Genomic DNA, 20,214 nt, shown 5'->3' with positions numbered 1-20,214 from the left:
ATGAATCCGGTGACACCTCGCTCTCCTTTCCTGATATCTCTGCCTGCATCACAGATGGACTGATAATCAATCGACTGACATCTACTCAAAATCCAATCACATTATATTTATCTGAAGAAGAATATTTATCTGGAGAAAAGGAATCTGGAAATATCTGGAGACCAAATATCTGGTCTGAAGAAGGGTCTCGACCCGAAACGTCACCCATTCATTCTCTCCAGGGAAGCTGCCTGTCCCGCTGAGTTACTCCAGCACTTTGTTTTTATCTGGACCACACTTCCTCCCACCCTTCCCCTTGTAAAGATGCTATCCCCTAGTCTTATCTGTCCATCTGTGACGCAGGCAGAGATATCAGGGGGAGAGAGGTGTAACATCAGTCTGAAGAAGGGTCTCGACCCGAAACGTCGCCGACTCATTTTCTCCATAGGTGCTGCCTCGCCCGCTGAGTTTCTCCAGCATTTTTTGTCTCCATCCCCTACTCTTAATTTCTTCCTTTCGGCTGCATCTGCTCCCAGGATGAGGCTTCCCATTCTAAGACATCCGAGATGTCATCGTTCTTTGATAATCGTAGATTCCCCAACCACCCCCCACCCACTCCCCATACTCTCATAGATGGATCCATCACCTGTGCCTCCTCTGTGCCATGTAGTTCTACTCTCGCTCCCCCTTCCCCCAGATGGAACAAGGGTGGAGTTCCCATGATCCTCACCTCTCACCTCACCAGTTTCCACACCATGCACATCATCCTCCGACATTTCCCTCACCTCCAACGCTATCCCAGCAGCATTCCCGTTTACCAATCTCCAACCCTTTCTGCCTTCCACAGAGACAACACCCTCTGCAACTCCTTGGTTCCACCCCTTCCCACCCAAACCACCCCCTCCCCAGGTACTTCCAACTGCAGGAGACGTAACACCTGTCTCTATATCTCCTCCCTCACCTACATACAAGGACCCTGTCTTTCTAGGCAAGACAGGGGTTCACATGCACCTGCTCTAACCTCATCTACGGCATCTGGTTTCCCCAGTGTGGCTTCCTGTACATTAGCGAGACTAAGTGTGGACTCTGTGACCATTTCACCAGACACTCGCACCAAGCCATAAGGCATCTCCAGGTTACTAACCATGTTAACTCCCCTTTCCATTCCCATGTTGACTTCTGCTGGAGTTCTTTGAGGAAGTTAATAGCAGGATAGACAGAGGGGAGACTGTAGATGTTGTTTACCTAGATTTTCAGAAGGCCTTCGATAAGGTGCTGCACGTCAGGCTGCCAGGGAAGATGAGAACCCATGGTATCAAGGGGCAGATCCTAGCATGGATCGTGGGTTGACAAAGAGTTGCATTAAAAGGTGCTTTTTCAGGTTGGCTGCCGGTGACTAGTGGAGTTCCGCAAGGGATCGGTGCTGGGGCCGCTTCTCTTCACATTGTATATTCATGATTTGGATAAGGGGATTGTAGGTTTAGTGGCCAAGTTTGCCAATGATGCTAAGATAGGTGGAGGGGCAGGCAGTGTAGAGGAAGCAAGTACTCTGCAGAAGGACTTGGACAGGTTGGGCGAGCGTGCAGAGAAGTGGCAGATGAAATTCAGTATAACAAAATGCGGAGTCATGCATTTTTGTAATAAAAATAAAGGTGTAGATTATTTTCTACATAGAGAGAGAATCCAGAAATTGGATGTGCAAAGGGACCTGGGAGTGCTGGTGCAGGACAACCAAAATGTTAATTTGAAAGTTGAATCAAGGAAGGCAAATTCAATGCTAGCTATGGTGGTGCAGTGGTAGAGTTGCTGCCTCACAGCGCCAGAGACCCGGGTTCGATCCTGACTATGGGTGCTGTCTATACAGAGTTTAGAAGTTCTCCTCGTGGCCTGCACAGGTTTCCTCTGGGATCTCCGGTTTCCTCCCACTTCCCAAAGATGTACAGGTTTGCAGGTTAATTGGCTTAGGTAAAATTGTAAATTGTTCCCAATGTGGAAGATATTGTTCATGTTGTGCGGGGATCGCTGGTCGGCACAGACTCGGTGGGCCGAAGGACCTGTTTCTGCGCTGTATATCGAAACTAAACTAAACTCCAGGAATTCCTTGCAACTAAATCATTAGAAAGGTGCACCTTCAAAAGAAGATGCAAGGAGAAAAGTATCAGCCCTGAGATGCATCTGAAAAATAGCTTAGTATTCAGATTACAATCTTTGTTTTCATTTCGATGAGCAAGATTGAAGAACTTACTGCTGCCGCCGCCTAATGTCATGTATTGCCATTAGTTATTTGCTTGTTCAGCATTTGTTAAATAAATTGACTTTAGGCAATGTCTGATGATATTGCAGTGTTCTACCAGATATTAGCTGTAAGATTGAAAAACTGCAGAAGCAAAAGACATTTCAAACTAACTAAAGTCATTCGCTTTGACCTTGTTCTATTTGTTATTCGGGGCATGTCATTAACGGGTTATCTGGATATTATGGCCAGTGAAGAAGTAGCTAAGGGCATTGGAGTTAAAACTTCTTTGCCTTTTCATTAATTTGTTCTTTGTACCTTTTCATATCTCTCATTTCCCTCTCCCATGACCATCAGTCTGAAGAAGGGTCTCGACCCGAAACGTCACCTTTTCCTCTCCTCCAGAAATGCTGGCTGTCCCGCTGAGTTACTCCAGCTTTTTGTGTCTATCTTCAGTGTAAACCAGCATCTGCAGTTCCTTCCAACACATACAGAGTTAAAGATTAGGATTAGCTTTAGTTGTAATTTTGGTTTTAGTTTAAGTTTAGTTTAATTTAAAGATACAGCATGGAAACAGGCCCTTCGACCCACCGAGTCTAGTGATCACCCCATACACTAGTTCTATCCTACATACAGGGAACAATTTATAAAAGCTGATTAACCTGCAAACCTGCACGTCCTTGGAATGTGGGAGGAAACCCACAGAAAACCCACGTGGTCACAGGGGAGAAGGTACAAACTGCGTACAGACAGCCCCCATGGTCAGGATTGAACCTGGGTATACCATAGCGCCACTGTGCCGCCCCACGTTAGTTTGAGTATTCTCCAAACTGAATAATGTTGACATTCCACTGAAGGCGCAAGAGGTTTGCAAATGCAACACTTCTCACTAATCATGTGGTTAGTACTGTGAAGGAAATAGACTTTATGACTGAAAAACAATTTCTTCGATTTGTTTCTCTCCCCAATTCCCAAGCACATCCAAGTTAAAAATCCATTTACTTGAGCTCAATAACAGGAAATTACCTGGAATGCATCTCTGTTAGCATCAGAATCAAAATTAGGCTCTGAGGGATAAATAATAGATCAATGAATGTGCATCTGAAATATTATTAATATCAACCCTAATGCCACAAGTGGCTCTGTCTGACCATGAGATAAGATCTAGAGAAAATTAAAACATGTTTACTGACACTGAATCTTCATTTCATGGATTGATCTTTAAACAGTTATCTCGTGTGGTGATCTTCCTTCCTCGCCGAATGGCAATAAGATCGGCACGTTGCAGACATATGGGGCCACAGCAATCTTCACATGTAATACTGGGTACACGCTGGCTGGATCTCATGTCCGGGAGTGTCAAGTGAATGGACTGTGGAGCGGAGTGGAAACCAGATGCCTGGGTACGTAACATGCACTCTTCAAAGACCTCCGATTAAAGCACATCAGCTCCAACTTGCAGCAATGGTCTCCACCCTACATGATACGTGCAACAGCAGATTTTGTTCGGATTCAGATTTAGTTTAGTTTTAGTAATACAGCATGGAAACTGGCCCTTTGGCCCATCAGTGTCGCCCCATACACTTGCACTCTCCTACACAATTCACCATTTTTTTTTTACCAAAGCCAAATAACTTACAAGCCTGCATGCATTTCGAGTGTGGGAGGAAACTGGAGCAAACGGAGAAAACACACCTTTTATCTGTGTGATGCTTGAACTTTTATCATGCTTTTAATTCAGACTTTAGACTTCAGAGATACACTAAGGAAATGGGCCCTTCAGTCACCGAATCTGCGCCGACCAGCGATCACCCCATACTTTAACACTATCCTACAAACTAGGGACAATTTACAATTTTACCAAAGTCAAATTAACCAACAAACCTGCACGTCTTTGAAGTGTGGGATGAAACTGGAGCACCTGGAGAAAACCCACAGGTGGGAGAACGTACAAACTCCGTACAGACAGCACTCGTAGTCAGGATTGAACCCGGGTCTCTGGCACTGTGAAGCAGCAACTCTACCGCTGCGCCACTATGCCGATGTTGTGGTATTGGGGAGAAGGCTGGGTCAACAATGACTATACCGACACACTCGTGTTAGGGTGCATGCACATGATGTGGTTTATTTCTAATGAAGGATGGTAGTGATGGTCGGTGGTGATGAAAAGGTACCGGTCCACAAAGGGGCGCAGTCCCTCGTCGTCTGTGAGGGGGTGCTGGTGAGCTCAGGCTTGTCCCGGCAGCCCAGTCAATAGTGTTTTATTGTCGTATGGCCCGAAACAGAACAATGTCATTCTTATTTGCAGCAGCACAACAGAATATGTAAACATAGTTTTCTCTCAATGCCATAATAAACACCAAAATACACATGTGTACACGTGTGTGTGTGTGTGTGTATATATATATATATATAACACACACACACACACACACATAAACAAACAAGCAATAATAGTGCAAAGACAAAAGCAGTTGAGAGATTATTGGGAAGTTGTAATGTTTAATAGCCTGATGGTTGTAGGGAAGAAGCTGTTCCTGAACCTGGACTTAGACTTAGACTTGGATCCTTTATTTGTCATTCAGACCTTTCGGTCTGAACGAAATGTCGTTGCCTGCAGCCATACATATATTAATAAACACCAAAACACACAATAAACACAAATTAACATCCACCACAGTGAGTTCACCAGGCACCTCCTCACTGTGATGGAGGCAAAAATCTTAGGGTTACTGTCTCTTCCCCCCTCATTCTCCCTCTGCGCTGAGGCAATATGTTGTTACCCCACCGGGCGATGGTAACCAGTCCCGCAGCTCACCGAGGTCCACGAACGGGCCGGTTCAAGCTCCGCGGCCCGGGGTGGTCGAAGCTGCCGCCCTCCAGTCCAGCGGACGCAGCTGTTGCCACGGGAGCTCCGGAAAACAGGCACCAGACTATGACCTGCGAGCTCCCGACGATGTCATCCACTGGCCTGTGGCCGATCCCCGGATTCAGGTAGCCGCCGCATCAGCTACCGCGCCGGGTCGCCCTCACCGGAGCGCCGTCCCAGCCCTGAGTGGTCCCAAACTCAACAACCTCCTCCGGCAGCTCATTTCATACACCCACCACCCTTTTCGTGAAAAAGTGCTATAAAATCTGTCCCCTTTCACCTTAAACCTATGTCCGCTAGTTCTTGATTCCCCAATTCTGGGAGACTCTGTGCGTCTACCCACTCTATTCCTATCTTTGGTATAAACTAGCCTACAGTATCTGCAGTTTGTTTTCATTACGACAAATTAGCCTGTTAGGTTTTAAAACCAGATTGATATTCAACATGGAAGGGCAGCATGCAAGTGTGTGTTTTGGTTGCAAGCATCCAAAGCAAAATGTATTTGTGCAGTTGAATGCCTTTCTTATCGGACACAGGTTCTCCTGATGGAACTAGCCAAACGTTAACGGGGATATTGTTAAATGTACATTACTCATAAAGGCAGCAAGGAAGGCTGACATAAAGGCTGCAATTGGTGCATTAAATATTGCCGTTGTCTGACTAGGATATGGCTGAGGCAGGAGGTGTTAGTTTATCATGGCAGTGCACAAGTAATTTTAAATAAAGCAAAATCCATGCTATGCCTGGTCTAACTTCATTACAAAATTGCATGACTGGAATAGGGAATAAAATCCATTACTCGACAGACGTTGTAGCTCGCTTTGTGTTGGGAGGCTTGGGCGGCACCGTTTTGGACAGTTCGGCGGTGCCTCACAGTGCCAGATACCTAGCTTTGATCCTGACCATAGTTGCTGTCTGAACGGAGTTTGGATGTTCTCACTGTAACTGTGTGGGTTTTCTCCGAGAGCTCCGGTTTTCTCCCACTCTCCAAAGACGCACAGGTTTGTCGCTTAATTGGCTTTGGTAAAATTATAAATTGTCCCAAGTGTGCAGAATAGTGTTAGTGTGCAGGGATCGCTGGTCGACGCGGACCCGGTGGGTCAAAGGGCCTGTTTCCACACGGTACCACTAAACTAAACTACGCTAAGCTTGGAGCGTTGGTTCCTGATCATCTATGCTGGAAACACAGGTGAATAGGTGCCAGAATTATCACATCTCAGGCCTGACTTCCCAGTACAGTTTGTTTTCGTAGACCATTTTAAAATGCATTTTGGTTATAGTGGATGGTACTAGCAACCTTCACCATCAGGCTGGGCTGACAGCGCCAGTCCCTGCCCGCACCACCTCCCTAGCCGCTTCCAGGCTGGATCTACCTTGCCACTGCCAGCCCACACAGCTTATAACCATATAACCATATAACAATTACAGCACGGAAACAGGCCATCTCGGCCCTACAAGTCTGTGCCGAACAATTTTTTTTTCCCCTTAGTCCCACCTGCCTGCACTCATACCATAACCCTCCATTCCCTTCTCATCCATATGCCTATCCAATTTATTTTTAAATTATACCAATGAACCTGCCTCCACCACTTCCACTGGAAGCTCATTCCACACCGCTACCACTCTCTGAGTAAAGAAGTCCCCCCTCATATTACCCCTAAACTTCTGTCCCTTAATTCTGAAGTCATGTCCTCTTGTTTGAATCTTCCCTATTCTCAAAGGGAAAAGCTTGTCCACATCAACTCTATCTATCCCTCTCATCATTTTAAAGACCTCTATCAGGTCCCCCCTTAACCTTCTGCGCTCCAGAGAATAAAGACCTAACTTATTCAACCTATCTCTGTAACTTAGTTGTTGAAACCCAGGCAACATTCTAGTAAATCTCCTCTGTACTCTCTCTATTTTGTTGACATTCTTCCTATAATTGGGCGACCAAAATTGTACACCATACTCCAGATTTGGTCTCACCAATGCCTTGTACAATTTTAACATTACATCCCAGCTTCTATACTCAATGCTCTGATTTATAAAGGCTAGCATACCAAAAGCTTCCTTTACCACCCTATCTATATGAGATTCCACCTTCAAGGAACTATGCACGGTTATTCCCAGATCCCTCTGTTCAACTGTATTCTTCAATTCCCTACCATTTACCATGTACGTCCTATTTTGATTTGTCCTGCCAAGGTGTAGCACCTCACATTTATCAGCATTAAACTCCATCTGCCATCTTTCAGCCCATTCTTCCAAATGGCCTAAATCACTCTGTAGACTTTGGAAATCCTCTTCATTATCCACAACCCCCCCTATCTTGGTATCATCTGCATACTTACTAATCCAATTTACCACACCTTTGGTTGTCTATCAGCTTCCTGGGCTGTTTCCAGGCTGCACCTTCCATCGTCACCATTGCCGACCCTCACCCACACTCTGGCTGCCCACGGGCCACGATCATCTACTCCAACAATCCTCACCTCTCCCCAGCCACCAGCAGCCCGGGCCGTCAACCCACCCGGATTCCAGGCTCAGTTCCGGACCGAGTGTCTGATGAAGGGTCTCGACCCGAAACGTCACCTGTCCTTGTCCTCCATAAATGCTGCCTGACCTGAATTACTCCAACACTTTGTGTCTTTTTTGTGTAGTAACCAGCATCTGCATTTGTTTGTTTCTCCTACTTATACAATGATAATCCCTTACCGGTTATAGCGGCAATCGGCAATAACCGACAACACCCCCCCCTCCCCCTATGGTTGTGTTATAATGAGGGTTTACTGCCTTACTGTCAAGTAAAAATGTTTAATTGTCCCTAGTGTGTAGGATAGCTCTAGGGTACAGCGTGGAGCGTTTAGTGGTTACAGACATAATGTTACGACGTGTTGAAGCCCCTTGGGAATTAACTTACATTTGATGCTATCCCAATAATTCCTACCTGAATTGAATTGAATACTTTGTGTCATATGTGTCACAGTGAAATTTTTTACTTGCACACCCACGGTATGCAAAGAGTCGCCCATAATTTAGTCCCTGTTGCTCTCCCAACTCACTCACGGCGGTGCCCCCACGCCGGGTCCTCCTTCATTCCTTCCCCCGGCAGTGACGTCCTCACTTCCACATGGTCCATCCTCGTCCGTCGGTCAGCACCATCATCGATGGCCGCACCGGCCTCACCACCTGTTATAGTTGCCGTGCTTTAACAGCTAGCTCTTCTGTCTGCTTCCCTTTACTTTAGCTGGTCACTGCGGCTCGCCGGATGCCATTGTGAATGGCCACATCAGCGGGGATGGTTTCAGCTATCGCGATACGGTTGTCTATCAGTGCAACCCAGGTTTCCGCCTCGTTGGTTCCTCCGTGAGAATTTGTCAACAGGACCACAAGTGGTCCGGGCAGCCAGCGGTCTGCGTTCGTAAGTACCTTTCCTTTGGTGGGAAAGTTCATTTTTCGGATCATCAAAGTTTTGCTGCAGTTTTATTGTAAATATTTTCATATACATTTACCTCCATGATCAGTGACTGGATGAAATCACCATGCTCCTGGTGACGAGCCCAAAGCCAGATGGTTATGTTGGCAGTTTCAACTTTGACACAAAAGGTTTTAATTATAGTTATTAATAACGCGAAACGTCTTGTCCGACGAAGGGTCTTGACCCAAAATGTCACCTATACCTTTTCTTCAGAGCTGCTGTCTGACCCGCTGAGTTACTCCAGCTTTATGTGTCTATCTTCCACTATTGCTTGCCAGTGTCCAATTTCACACTGAACACAAATCTGTTTTCCTTTCAAAGATTAAATTCTTTCCTCATCATCAATGCAAGGCCATCACCACAAATTCTGACACTGTTGGCTGGTGAAAAGGAATTCAAGAGAAATTAAAGTCATAAAGCGATGTAGCCTGTAAACAGGCCATGAAACAGGCTTCAGCCCAACTTGCCCACACCGGCCAACATATCCCATCTACACTAGACCCACCTGCCTGCATTTAGCCCGTATCCCTCTAAATCTCTCCTATCCATGTACCTGTCCAAATGTTTTTTAAACATTATGATAGTTCTTCCTCAAATTCCACTGTACCTTAATTGGTACATGTGACAATTAAATTGAATCTTGAACTATTTCCTCCAGCAATTTCTTCCAAGCACCCACCATCCTTTGTGTAAAAAAACCCTGTTGCTCCTCAGGTTCCTATAAATCTCTCCCCATCACAAGGCTTAAACATATGTCCTCTGGTTCTTAATTCCCCTACTCTGGGTAAAAGACTGCATTTACCCAATCTATTCCTCTCATGATTTTGTATGCCTCCATAAGATCACTCCTCATCCTCCTGCGCTGCTAGGAATAAAGTCCAAGCCACCCAACCTCTCTCTATAGCTCAGGCTCTCGAGTCCTGGTAATATCTTCTTATACCTCTGCACCCCTTCCAGCTTACAGTTATATAAGTCGTTGATGAGGCCACATTTAGAGTAATGTGTTCAGTTTTGGGCACCATGTTATAGAAAATAAGTTTCCAAGCCCGAAAGAATGCATAGAAGGTTCACGAGGATGTTGCCAGGACTATAGCAGGAGCTATAGGGAGAGGTTGAGCAGGCTAGGACTCTATTCCTTGGAGCGCAGGAGGATGAGGGGTGATCTTAGAGAGGTGTATAAAATCATGAGAGGAATTGATCAAGTAAGCGCACAGAGTCAGAGATCACCCCGTACACAAGCACTATCCTACACACTAGGGATAATTTACAATTTTACCAAAGCCAATTAGCCGACAAACCTGCACATCTTTGGTATCTGGAGGGAAACCGGGGCACCTGGAGAAAACCCATGCTGTCACAAGTAGAACGTGCAAACTCCATACAGACAGCACCTGTAGTCAGGAACAAACTCGGGTAACTGGTGCTGTGAGGCAGCAGCTCTACCAGTGCACCACTGTGCTGCCCATTTTAGTTTAATATAGAGAAACAGTATGGAAGCGGAGACTTCGGCCCACTGAGTCAGCGTCGACTACTAGATCTGTCATCCCACTTTCACATCCTACACTCGGGGTATGTCTTTGGAGTGTGGGAGGAAAATGGAGCACCCGGAGAAAACCCAGGGCAAATGTACAAACTCTGCACAGAGAGTACTCGTGGTCAGGATTGAACCCGGGTCTCTGGCGCTGTGAGGCAGCAGCTCTACCGCTGTGCCACCGTGCCGCCAACTTCTGTAAACTCTGAAGATTTAGAAAGAATGGAGCTAAAAAAAGAGGGATGCTGGTAAATTGGAACAGCAGAGGAAGGGGAGGGTTCAATTCAATCATTTAATAATTCTTTATTGTCACTTGTACCCAGGTGCAATGAAATTCTTTGTTTTGCACAATGTACACAACGAGTTGCCACGTTTCCGACGCCATAAAGTTGCAAAAGTGCTAATTAGAGTCATGTTTGTCCCTCTTTGTTCTTGGAGACCCCCCTCCCCCGTAGTACAATGAGGGGAGGGTGGTGATGGTGTGAAGATGACGGGAATGATGGTGTAGTTTAAGGATGGGAAAGAGACAAGATGATAGGAGGCTGATGAAGAAAGGTTTTGTTGGAAGAAAGGTGCATGTGTGTGTGTGCATGTATGTGTGTGATTGTGTACGTGTGTCTCTTTATATATATAGATATGTTTATAGACAGATAGATAGACTGACAGAAAAATGCGTGCATACCACAGGTGATGCCTAACCCCCATGTGTATGTGTGTGCGTATGCATATGTCGTTGTGTCTGTGTCTTTGTGTGTGTGTTTGTGGACCATAAGAGAGATAAAGGGACAGAGGGTGTGGCTTACCTGAAATCGAATGATTCAATGTTCAAGACATGTTTAAGGTTAATGGTTTTGATCAGTTTATTTCTGTTCCTCTGTTAACACTGTCTACCCTGACTTTGTTTCAGCGATCACATGTGGGCATCCTGGCAATCCAGTTCCTGGCAGAACGAATGGCACTCAGTTCAATCTCAATGATGTTGTCAACTTCACCTGCAGTAAGGGGTACCTGCCCCAGGGGGCACTGCGGGCTCAGTGTCGAGCTAATGGGCAGTGGAGCAGCCCGGTCCCAACATGTCAAGGTAAGAACAGCACCTGTACACTTTGCCGTATGTATTTTAACCTGGAGAGATAGTTCCACCATGTAGGGTTTGAATCATCTTGTTTTCAATGCTAAGTGCTGACTTTTTATGGTCCATAAGTCATAGGAGCAGAATTAGGTCATTTTGCCCATCAATTTTACTCCACCATTCAATCATGGCTGATCTATCTTTTCCTCTCAACCCTATTCTCCAGCCTTCTTCCCATATCCCCTGACACCTTTGCTAATCAAGAATCTCCACCTTGAAAATATCCATTGACTTGGCCTTCACAGCCCTCTGTGACAATGAATTCCACAGATTCAACATCCTCTGACTATAGAAATTTATCCTCATCACATTTCTAAAGGTATATCCTTTTATTCTGAGGCTGTGACCTCTGGTCCTAGACTCTCCCACTAGTGGAAACATCCTTTCCACATCCACTCTTTCCAGGCCATTCACTATTTGGTAAGTTTCAATAAGGTCAATGCTATCCCCACAAGAAAACCTCTCATAGTTGTTATTTCTTCCTCGTTCACTGTTTCAAGGTTCCATTTCATTTTGTACAACATTCATAAATGTACATAAGTTATCGGAGCAGAATGAGGCCATTTAGCACATCAAGTCGACTCTGCCATTCAATCATGGCTGATCTATCTTTCCCTCTCAACCCCATTCTCCCCATCATTTCTGACACCCTTAAAAATGAAGAACCTAACTATCTCTGCTTTAAAAATACCCAATGACTTGGCCTCCACAGCCGCCAGTGGCAATGTAAGCAAGTAAGTAAGTACATTTTATTTATATAGCACGTTTAAATCAACTCGCGTTGAAACCAAAATGCTTTACATAGAACAAAAAACTAAGTTTCCGTACATTGCCTATAGGGCAAACAGGTCGACGGAGGACGCAATGTCACTGGCCCTCCACTTCACCCTGACACACCTTGACCAGCGGGACAGTTATGTGCGGATGCTATTTATAGATTATAGCTCCGCCTTTAACACCATCCCCCCCCATAAACTAGTCACCAAGCTGGACCACCTGGGCCTCAACACACACCTGAGCAGCTGGGTCCTGGACTTTCTCACCGGCCGACCACAGACTGTGCGCATGGGGAGGCAGGTCTCCTCCAGCATCACCCTGAACATCGGTGCACCACAGGGCTGTGTGTTGAGCCCCTTCCTCTTCTCCCTCTACACTCTCGACTGCAAACCCACCCACGAGGCCAACACCATATTAAAGTTTGCAGATGACACCATCGTAGTGGGCAGGATCACGTGTAACAACGAGGCCGCCTACAGGACAGAGGTAGAGAACCTGGTGAGCTGGAGCCGTGAGAACAACCTGATCCTCAACGCAGCAAAAACAAAGGAGATGATCTTGGACTTCAGGAGGAGACCGAAGACCTTCGTCCATCAGCCATCACCATTAACGGCGAGACAGTGGAGGCTGTGCAGAACATCAGGTACCTCGGGGTCAACATCAGCCACGACCTGACCTGGACCGTCAACATCAGGGCGACGGCCAAGAAAGGACTTCAAAGGCTTCACTTCCTGAGGTGCTTGAAGAGGGCACGTCTCCCACAACAGCTGCTGGTGAGCTTCTACAGGTCAGCATTCGAGTCAGTTCCCACATACTGCATCACAGTATGGTACTCTGGCTGCACCGCAGAGAACAGGAAAGCTCTCCAACGCGTCATTAAGACTGCTGAGAGGATCACTGGCACCCAGCTCCCCAGACTGGAGGACATCTACCGGACCCGCTGCATCCGGAGGGTCAAGGGCATCATTAGAGACAGCACACACCCTGGACACTGCCTCTTCACCCCCCTGCCCTCAGGAAGACGATACAGGACACTGAGCGCCCGCACGACAAGACTAAAAAACAGCTTCTACCATAGAGCTGTGACACTACTGAACTCTATCCCCCTCCCACACTGATTCCCCCCCCTCTCTCTCACACACCCGCCCATACTCCTATATGTTTATAGTCTAATTTTTTTAATAGTTCTTTTTAAACATATTTTATACTCATATTCCTGTGCAGCTGGAGGACTGCTCCAACAAAATTTCGTTGTCTTGTACAATGACAATAAAGATGATTATTATTATTATTATCCATAGAAAAATTTAAAAAAAATAAAAATGATACAACCCATTATAGAATTCAACAAGAACGTCCCCCCACAACAGAATCAACATTTTCCACTGTGGGGAAAGGCACCAGAAAGTTTCAGTCGTCTTCCTCTGTGAAACACCCGAGGTCGGGGCCTATTTGTGGCCTCCGCAGCCAGTCCGATGTTTTCAATTAATTCCACAGATTGGCCACCCTCTGACTAAAGAAATTCCTCGTCCTCTCCTTTCTAAAGGTACGTCCCTTTATTCTTCTCCCTCCTTCCCATTCCCGTTGGCTTAGATAGGAATTATTCACCATGCAAAAGCCCACGTCATCGGCAACACTGGTTACAATCCATGTGCAAGGACGTGCAGACATTGCCTCAGGTTCTCATGAAATGTTAGTTTGTGGTCGCAGTCCAGACCATCACACAAACCAACTTCCATTGACTCCATCTGCACTTCATGCTGCCTCGGCAAGGCCAGCAACATAGTCACGGACAGAACCCACCCCGGTCACTCCCTCTTCTCCCCTCTTCTGCCCTCTTCCACCAGGCAGAAGGTACAAAAGTGTAAAAACACACAGCTCCAGATTCACAAACAGTTTATTTCCAGTCATCGGACATCTGAACCATCCTATCACCAACGAGAAAATGGTCCTGAGCTACCATCTACCACACTGGAGACCCTCAGACTATCTTTAATCAGACTCCACTGGACTTTATGTTGCACTGAGCATTACTCCCTTTATCATCATCTGCACACTGGACGGCTCGATTGTAATCGTATATCATCTTTCTGCTGACTGGTTAGCACACAACAAAAAGCTTTTCATTGTACCTCACTATACTTGACACTAAACTAAACTAACCACGAATACCTTTGAGGTTTCAGGCATGTAAGAATGCAGGAATAGACAGAGAGGGTTCATTTTATAAGTTTCTGTTAGACTCAGCTAAACGTCATTGGCATAACTATTAAACGTGATGTGTTTGTAAAGATTGCAGAGTGAAGGCTATATTGACATTCACAAGGTTAAACTTTGTGGGTGAGATCATCGATTGACTTAAACCTGAAGTAGTTTCTGTCTACTTGCATAACTCTCTCTGCTAACAAGCCAGAGAATATCTTATTCCATCACATTTAGTGTGACTACTTGCCTCAATGAAATCTATAATAGGGTACCAGCCATGGCTCTGAAAAAACATGCTTTCGCCTTTACTGTAGATTTTAGAGATACAGCACCTTTTTTCCCCCCAAGATTAAACAATTCAGAATACAGGTACTAACAAATGGATACAAAATAAAAATAGTGCAAAAACTCTTTGGACACTCTCAGTGGCTATACACATATTCCTTCTATCCACAGATGCTGAGTTACGCCAACCTTTTGTGGCTATCTTTGATGTAAGCCATGACCTGCAGTTCTTTCCTACACATATATTAATTAGCGTAATATTTAGTCACAAGCCTATCACTATACCCGGCACCTTTGCCACTCATGTGCCTGCTGGGGTGATATCCTTTCCCTTGTTTGAGGTGTGCTTCCACCAGACCTTACTCCCCCCCCCCCCCCCCAAAGTGCAGCAACAGAAGGTTCCTAAACTGTGGTCCGCCCCACATAGCCTTGCCATTGGCCGCACCAGCTTTCCGTGAATCCGTCAACACGTACTCCAGTAGTCTGGCAACTGGCTGCTGGAAGGGCCGCAACTCGGTGAAAGACGCCCTTTGGTCTGTCCGAACCTTGTTGATCTCTCAGCAGTGCGAGATGTCCATCAGGGAATGTTGCCGACTGGCCCATTCCTTAACAGTGCACGATGGGAAACACTCTGAAAGAACCCAAAGTGCTTCTAAGATTCGCAGCACCCACGGCATTTTTATATTCCCACAATATGTAAATGTAGATTTTACACCTTTCACCTTTTAAAGGGCCTGTCCCACTATATGAGTTTACCCAAGAGCTCTCCCGAGTTAAAAAAAAAAATCTAACTCGTGGTAAGTACGTAGAATGTATGTAGCGGGTTCGTCGGAGCTCGGGACGTCTCTTAGCGGCTCGTAACGCTAACGGCAGGTACTCGGGAAATGCAGTAAGCTCATGATATTTTTTCAACATGTTGAAAAATGTCCACGAGACCCCCGAGTACCTACGAGCGGCTATTACCATAACTCTCCGAGTTCGAATCAGGGGAAACTCGGGAGAACTCTTGAATTACCTCGTACAGTGGGACAGGTCCTTAAGGGACTCACCATTGATCAAAGTTTAACCTGTTTCCTGGTACATGTGGAATTTACACCTGATATGTCAATTTTTTGCCTTTCCTACCATCCTTAATTGTTGGCCTCTTTTCCCATCATGCTTTCCCAGTAAATAAGCTCTTAGGTTCAACATATTACAAACTACTCAACTTTCTTCTAATGTTCTGAATTTCTGACATCATATTTATTCATTAGAAGGTGAAAGGAACAATAAAATAATTCCATATCGATAGGAGTGTAAGTGCACAGTTCCTTGAAAGTGGCATCACAGGTAGATAGGGTGTTCAAGAAGGCTTTCCGCTCCTTGGCCTTCATCAGTCAGAGTATTGAGTATAGAAGTTGGGATGTTATGTTACAGTTGGAAAAGACATTGGTAAGGCACATTTGGAGCGTTGATCAGTTTTGGTCACGTTGTTATAGAAAAGTGTTTTTTAAGTTGGACAAGGTGCAGAGAAGAATTATGAAGATGTTGCCAGGACTCGAGGTCCTGAGGCATAGGGAGAGATTGAGCAGGCTCGGACTTTATACCTTGGAATGCAGGAGGAGAAGGGGTATTCTTATAGAGGTATATAAGATCATGAGGGGCATAAATAGGTTAAATGCACAGTCTTTTACCCAAAGTAGGGGAATCTAGAACCAGAGGACATGGTCAGAGGAGATAAATTTAATAGGAGCCTAAGCGAGAATTTTTTCACACAATGTGTAGTAGGATATGGAACGAGCTGCTGGAGGAGGTAGTTGAGGCAGGTATTATCGTAACATTTAAGAAACATGGATAGGATAAGTTTAGAGGCATATGGTCAAAATGCAGGCAGGTTGGACTAGTATAGATGAGACACCTTGGTTTGCATGGACAGATTGGGTGAAGTGGCCTGTTTCCATGCTGTATGACTCTGACTCTCTGATACCTACCGTTTGAACACAAACATAGCATTCAGAAAGTATTTAGATCCCTTCACTTTTTCCACATTTTGTTACGTTACAGCCTTATTTTAAAATGGATTAAATTCTTCTTTTTTTTTTATCATCAATCTACACACAATACCCCAGAATGAAGAAGCGAAAACAGGTGGTTATAAATGTTTGCAATAATTAAAAAGAAATAACTGAAATAGCACATTTACATAAGTATTCAATCCCTTTGCTATGACGGTCAAAATTGAGCTTGGGTTCATCTTGTTTCCATTGATTTTCCTTGATCTTTCTACAACTTGATCGGTCCACCAGTGGTAAATTGAATTGATTGGATATGATTTGGAAAGGCACACACCTGTCTATATAAGGTCCCACAACTGACAGTGCATGTCAGAGTAAACACCAAGCCATGAAGATGAAGGAATTGTCCGTAGACCTCCGAGACAGGATTGTGTCGAGACACATATCTGGAGAAGAGTATAGAACAATTTCTGCAGCATTGCAGGTCCTGATGAGCACAGTGGCCTCCGTCATTCTTGAATGGAAAAACTTTGTAACCACAAGGACTCTTCATAGAGCTGGCCACCCGGCCAAACTAAGCAACCGGGGGAGAAGGGCCTTGGTCAGGGTGGTGACCAAGAACCCGATGGTCACTCTGACAGAGCTCCAGAGTTCCTCTGTGGAGATGGGAGAACCTTCCAGAGGGACAACTATATCTGCAGCACTCCACCAATCAGGCCTTTATGGTAGAGTGGCCAGACGGAAGCCACTCCTCAATAAAAGGCATTGACAGCCCACTTGGAGTTTGCCAAAAGGCACATATAGGGCTCTCAGACCATGAGAAACAAGATTCACTGGTCTGATGAAACCAAGATTCTCTAGTCTGATGAACACTTTGGCCTGAATGCCAACCAGGCATCGCCAATACCATACCTACAGTGAAGCATGGTGGTGGCAGCATCATGCGGTGGGGATGTTTTTCAGCGGCAGGAACTGGGAGACTGGTCAGGATCAAGGGATAGATGAATGGAGCAAAGTACAGAGAGATCCTTGATGAAAACCTGCTCCAGAGTTTTCTGGACCTCAGACTGGGGCGGAGGTTCACCTCCCAACAGGACAACGACCCTAAGCACACAGCCAAGACAACGCAGGAGTTGGTTTGTGACAAGTCTATGAATGTCCTTGAGTTGCCCAGTCTGAGCCCGGACTTGAACTCGATCGAACATCTCTGGTGGGACCTGAAAATAGCTGTGCATTGACACTCCCCATCCAACCTGACAAGAGCTTGAGAGGATCTGCAGAGAAGAATGGGAGAAATTGCCCAAATACAGGTGTGCCAAGCTTGTAGCGTCATACCCAAGAAGACGAGGTTGTAATCACTGCCAGAGGTGCCTCAACAAAGTACTGACTAAAGGGTCTGAATACTTATGTCAATGTAATATTTCAGTTATTTCTTTTTAATTACTTTGCAAACATTTCTAAACACCTGTTTTCACTTTTTTATTCTGAGGTATTGTGTGTAGATTGATGATTTAAAAAAAAAGAATTTCATCCATTTTAGAATAAGGCTGTAATGTAAGAAAATTTGGAAAATGTGAAGGGGTCTGAATACTTTTTGAATGCATTGTATCTGTAGCAGTCAATAACAAGTGAAGCATCCAAGATAGAGAAGCAGGAATGCTTAATCTATTAAAAACACATGACATCCAATTTGATCAATGTGCTTTACCCACAATGCTTCGTATGATTTCTCATTAGGTTGGTTGCTTTCTGAACTTCCAAATTTAAATAATTCATTCTGTAAAGGTAATTATTTTGGCTTTTAATACATTGTAGACCAGGGTGGCCCAATACATCAGGCACTAGTCACCAGTGACTAAATGGGAACAGAAATATGATCAAATTAGATTCCTGTTGAGCAAGCATAATTGAGAAATAAGCAATTATTAGACAGATAACTTGTACATATGCATGTGTTTAATAGACAGAAAAGCCAAAGTGTGGCATGGTAGCGCAGCAGTAGAGTTGCTGCCTTACAACAGCAGATTTCCACGTTCCATCCTGACTATTGGTGCTGTCCGTATGGCATTTGTATATTCTCCCTGTGACCGCCGCATGGGTTTTCTCCGGGTGCTCCGGTTTCCTCCCACTCCAAAGACGTACAGGTTTGTAGGTGAATTGGATTCAGTAAAATTGTAAATTGTCCCTAGTGTTAGTGTGTGGGGTCATTGGTTGGTGTGGACTCGATGGGCAGAAGGGCCTGTTTCTACTCTGTATCTTAAAACTAAACCAAGCTAAACATGGTGGACTGAAGGGCCTGTTTCTCCGTTGTATGACTCTGTGACACTTTTTTTTCATTTGTAAGGACCAAGCAAGGTTAACTAGTATCAGTGTTATTGACCATTTGAATGCAATGCTTCATTGTTTACTGAAGAATGTAGTAGATCTTTGTGGGATAAATATACACCAAGTGAAACATGTGTGAACCGGTATAAAACATTTTTATTGTAAGTTGTAAGTTATTTCAAGTCTGAAACAACACCATTGATACCGCTATTAACTGTGGGAGATATTGGGAGATATTGTTACCAAACATTAAGGAAATAGTAAACTTAAAACAAAACTGGAAATTCTGAGTGAGTCATCGAGTCATACAGCGCAGAAACAGGCCCATCAGCCCAACTTGCCCAAGCTGACCAGTATGTCCCATCTACGCTCATCCTACCTGCTTGTGTTTGGCCCATATCCCTCTAAACCTGTCCTATCCATGTACCTGTCTGAATGTTTTTTAAATGTTGTGATGATACCAGCCTCTACTATCTCCTTCGGCAGGTTGTTCCATGTACCCACCATCCTTTGTGTAAAAAAAGCCCTTCAGGCTCATTTTAAGTCAGCCAATATGTACAACAAAAGAAAAAGCAAGAATTTATATTTCACGTCAATGGTTTTGCATTTGAATATTGGACCAGGAAATGTAAGCATTGTCGTAATGTCTGAGCAGGTACTAGCACAGCGTTTATGAAACATGTAGACAGGTACATGGATACCTGACATCAGTCTGAAGAAGGGTTTCAGCCCGAAACGTTGCCTATTTCCTTCGCTCCATAGATGCTGCTGCACCCGCTGAGTTTCTCCAGCATTTTTCCGTACCTTCGATCTTCCAGCATTTGCAGTTCCTTCTTGAACAGGTACATGGATAGGATAGGTTTAGAACGATATGGGCTTAATGCAGGCACGTTTAGATGTAGTGTAGATGATGACATGATGGTCGGTGTGGGCGTTTTGGGTCAAAGGGCCTGTTTCTACGCTGTATGACTTTATGACTCCTATGACTATAAAGCAGCACGGATAAAGAAACCTATTGAATTCCCCCGAGGATGTAAGAAGATCTGAAACACTTAGTAATAGATAGACAGGCAGAGTCCAATGAAAAATGGATTGAAACGTGAATAGGTGGAAGGCACTATATGCAACACTGCTCATGAGAAAGGAGCACATAATTAACATTATGAGCTCCTTGGCAGTGATGTGAGATTGGCAAGATTGGATGGGCCATCTGTTCCCCTTTTTGTTGATTGTCCTTTATGTTGAAGTTGCTGGGAAGGGAAATCACAGCAGTCCATTGACGGGCTTGGCCGTCTGCTGTATTTTCATCACAAATCAAACGTCTCGGCTTTTGAAAACACTATTACAAACACAAAGAAGGATGGTGCATATGTTATTGCCTGCTGATTGCTAAGATCAAAAGTGATAATTACCTCTAGTGTGGTCAG

General features: G+C 44.9%; 1 protein-coding gene across 1 annotated transcript in view; it reads left to right on the top strand.

Annotated features, from left to right (window-relative positions):
• The window catches only part of LOC129697526 (CUB and sushi domain-containing protein 1-like), a 512,171-nt gene that overhangs the window by 355,264 nt on the left and 136,693 nt on the right, over positions 1–20,214 (top strand). Inside the window, exons 38-40 of the mRNA XM_055636177.1 lie at positions 3,442–3,615; positions 8,311–8,484; positions 10,980–11,153. Of these exons, the coding sequence (XP_055492152.1) occupies positions 3,442–3,615; positions 8,311–8,484; positions 10,980–11,153 (522 nt within the window). The remainder of the gene's footprint in view (positions 1–3,441; positions 3,616–8,310; positions 8,485–10,979; positions 11,154–20,214) is intronic.

The sequence above is a fragment of the Leucoraja erinacea genome, chromosome 5 (genome assembly GCF_028641065.1).
Source record: "Leucoraja erinacea ecotype New England chromosome 5, Leri_hhj_1, whole genome shotgun sequence".
NCBI lineage: Eukaryota > Metazoa > Chordata > Chondrichthyes > Rajiformes > Rajidae > Leucoraja > Leucoraja erinaceus.
Note: the sequence above shows the minus strand (reverse complement) of the source record. Positions and strands in the feature narration are given on the sequence as shown.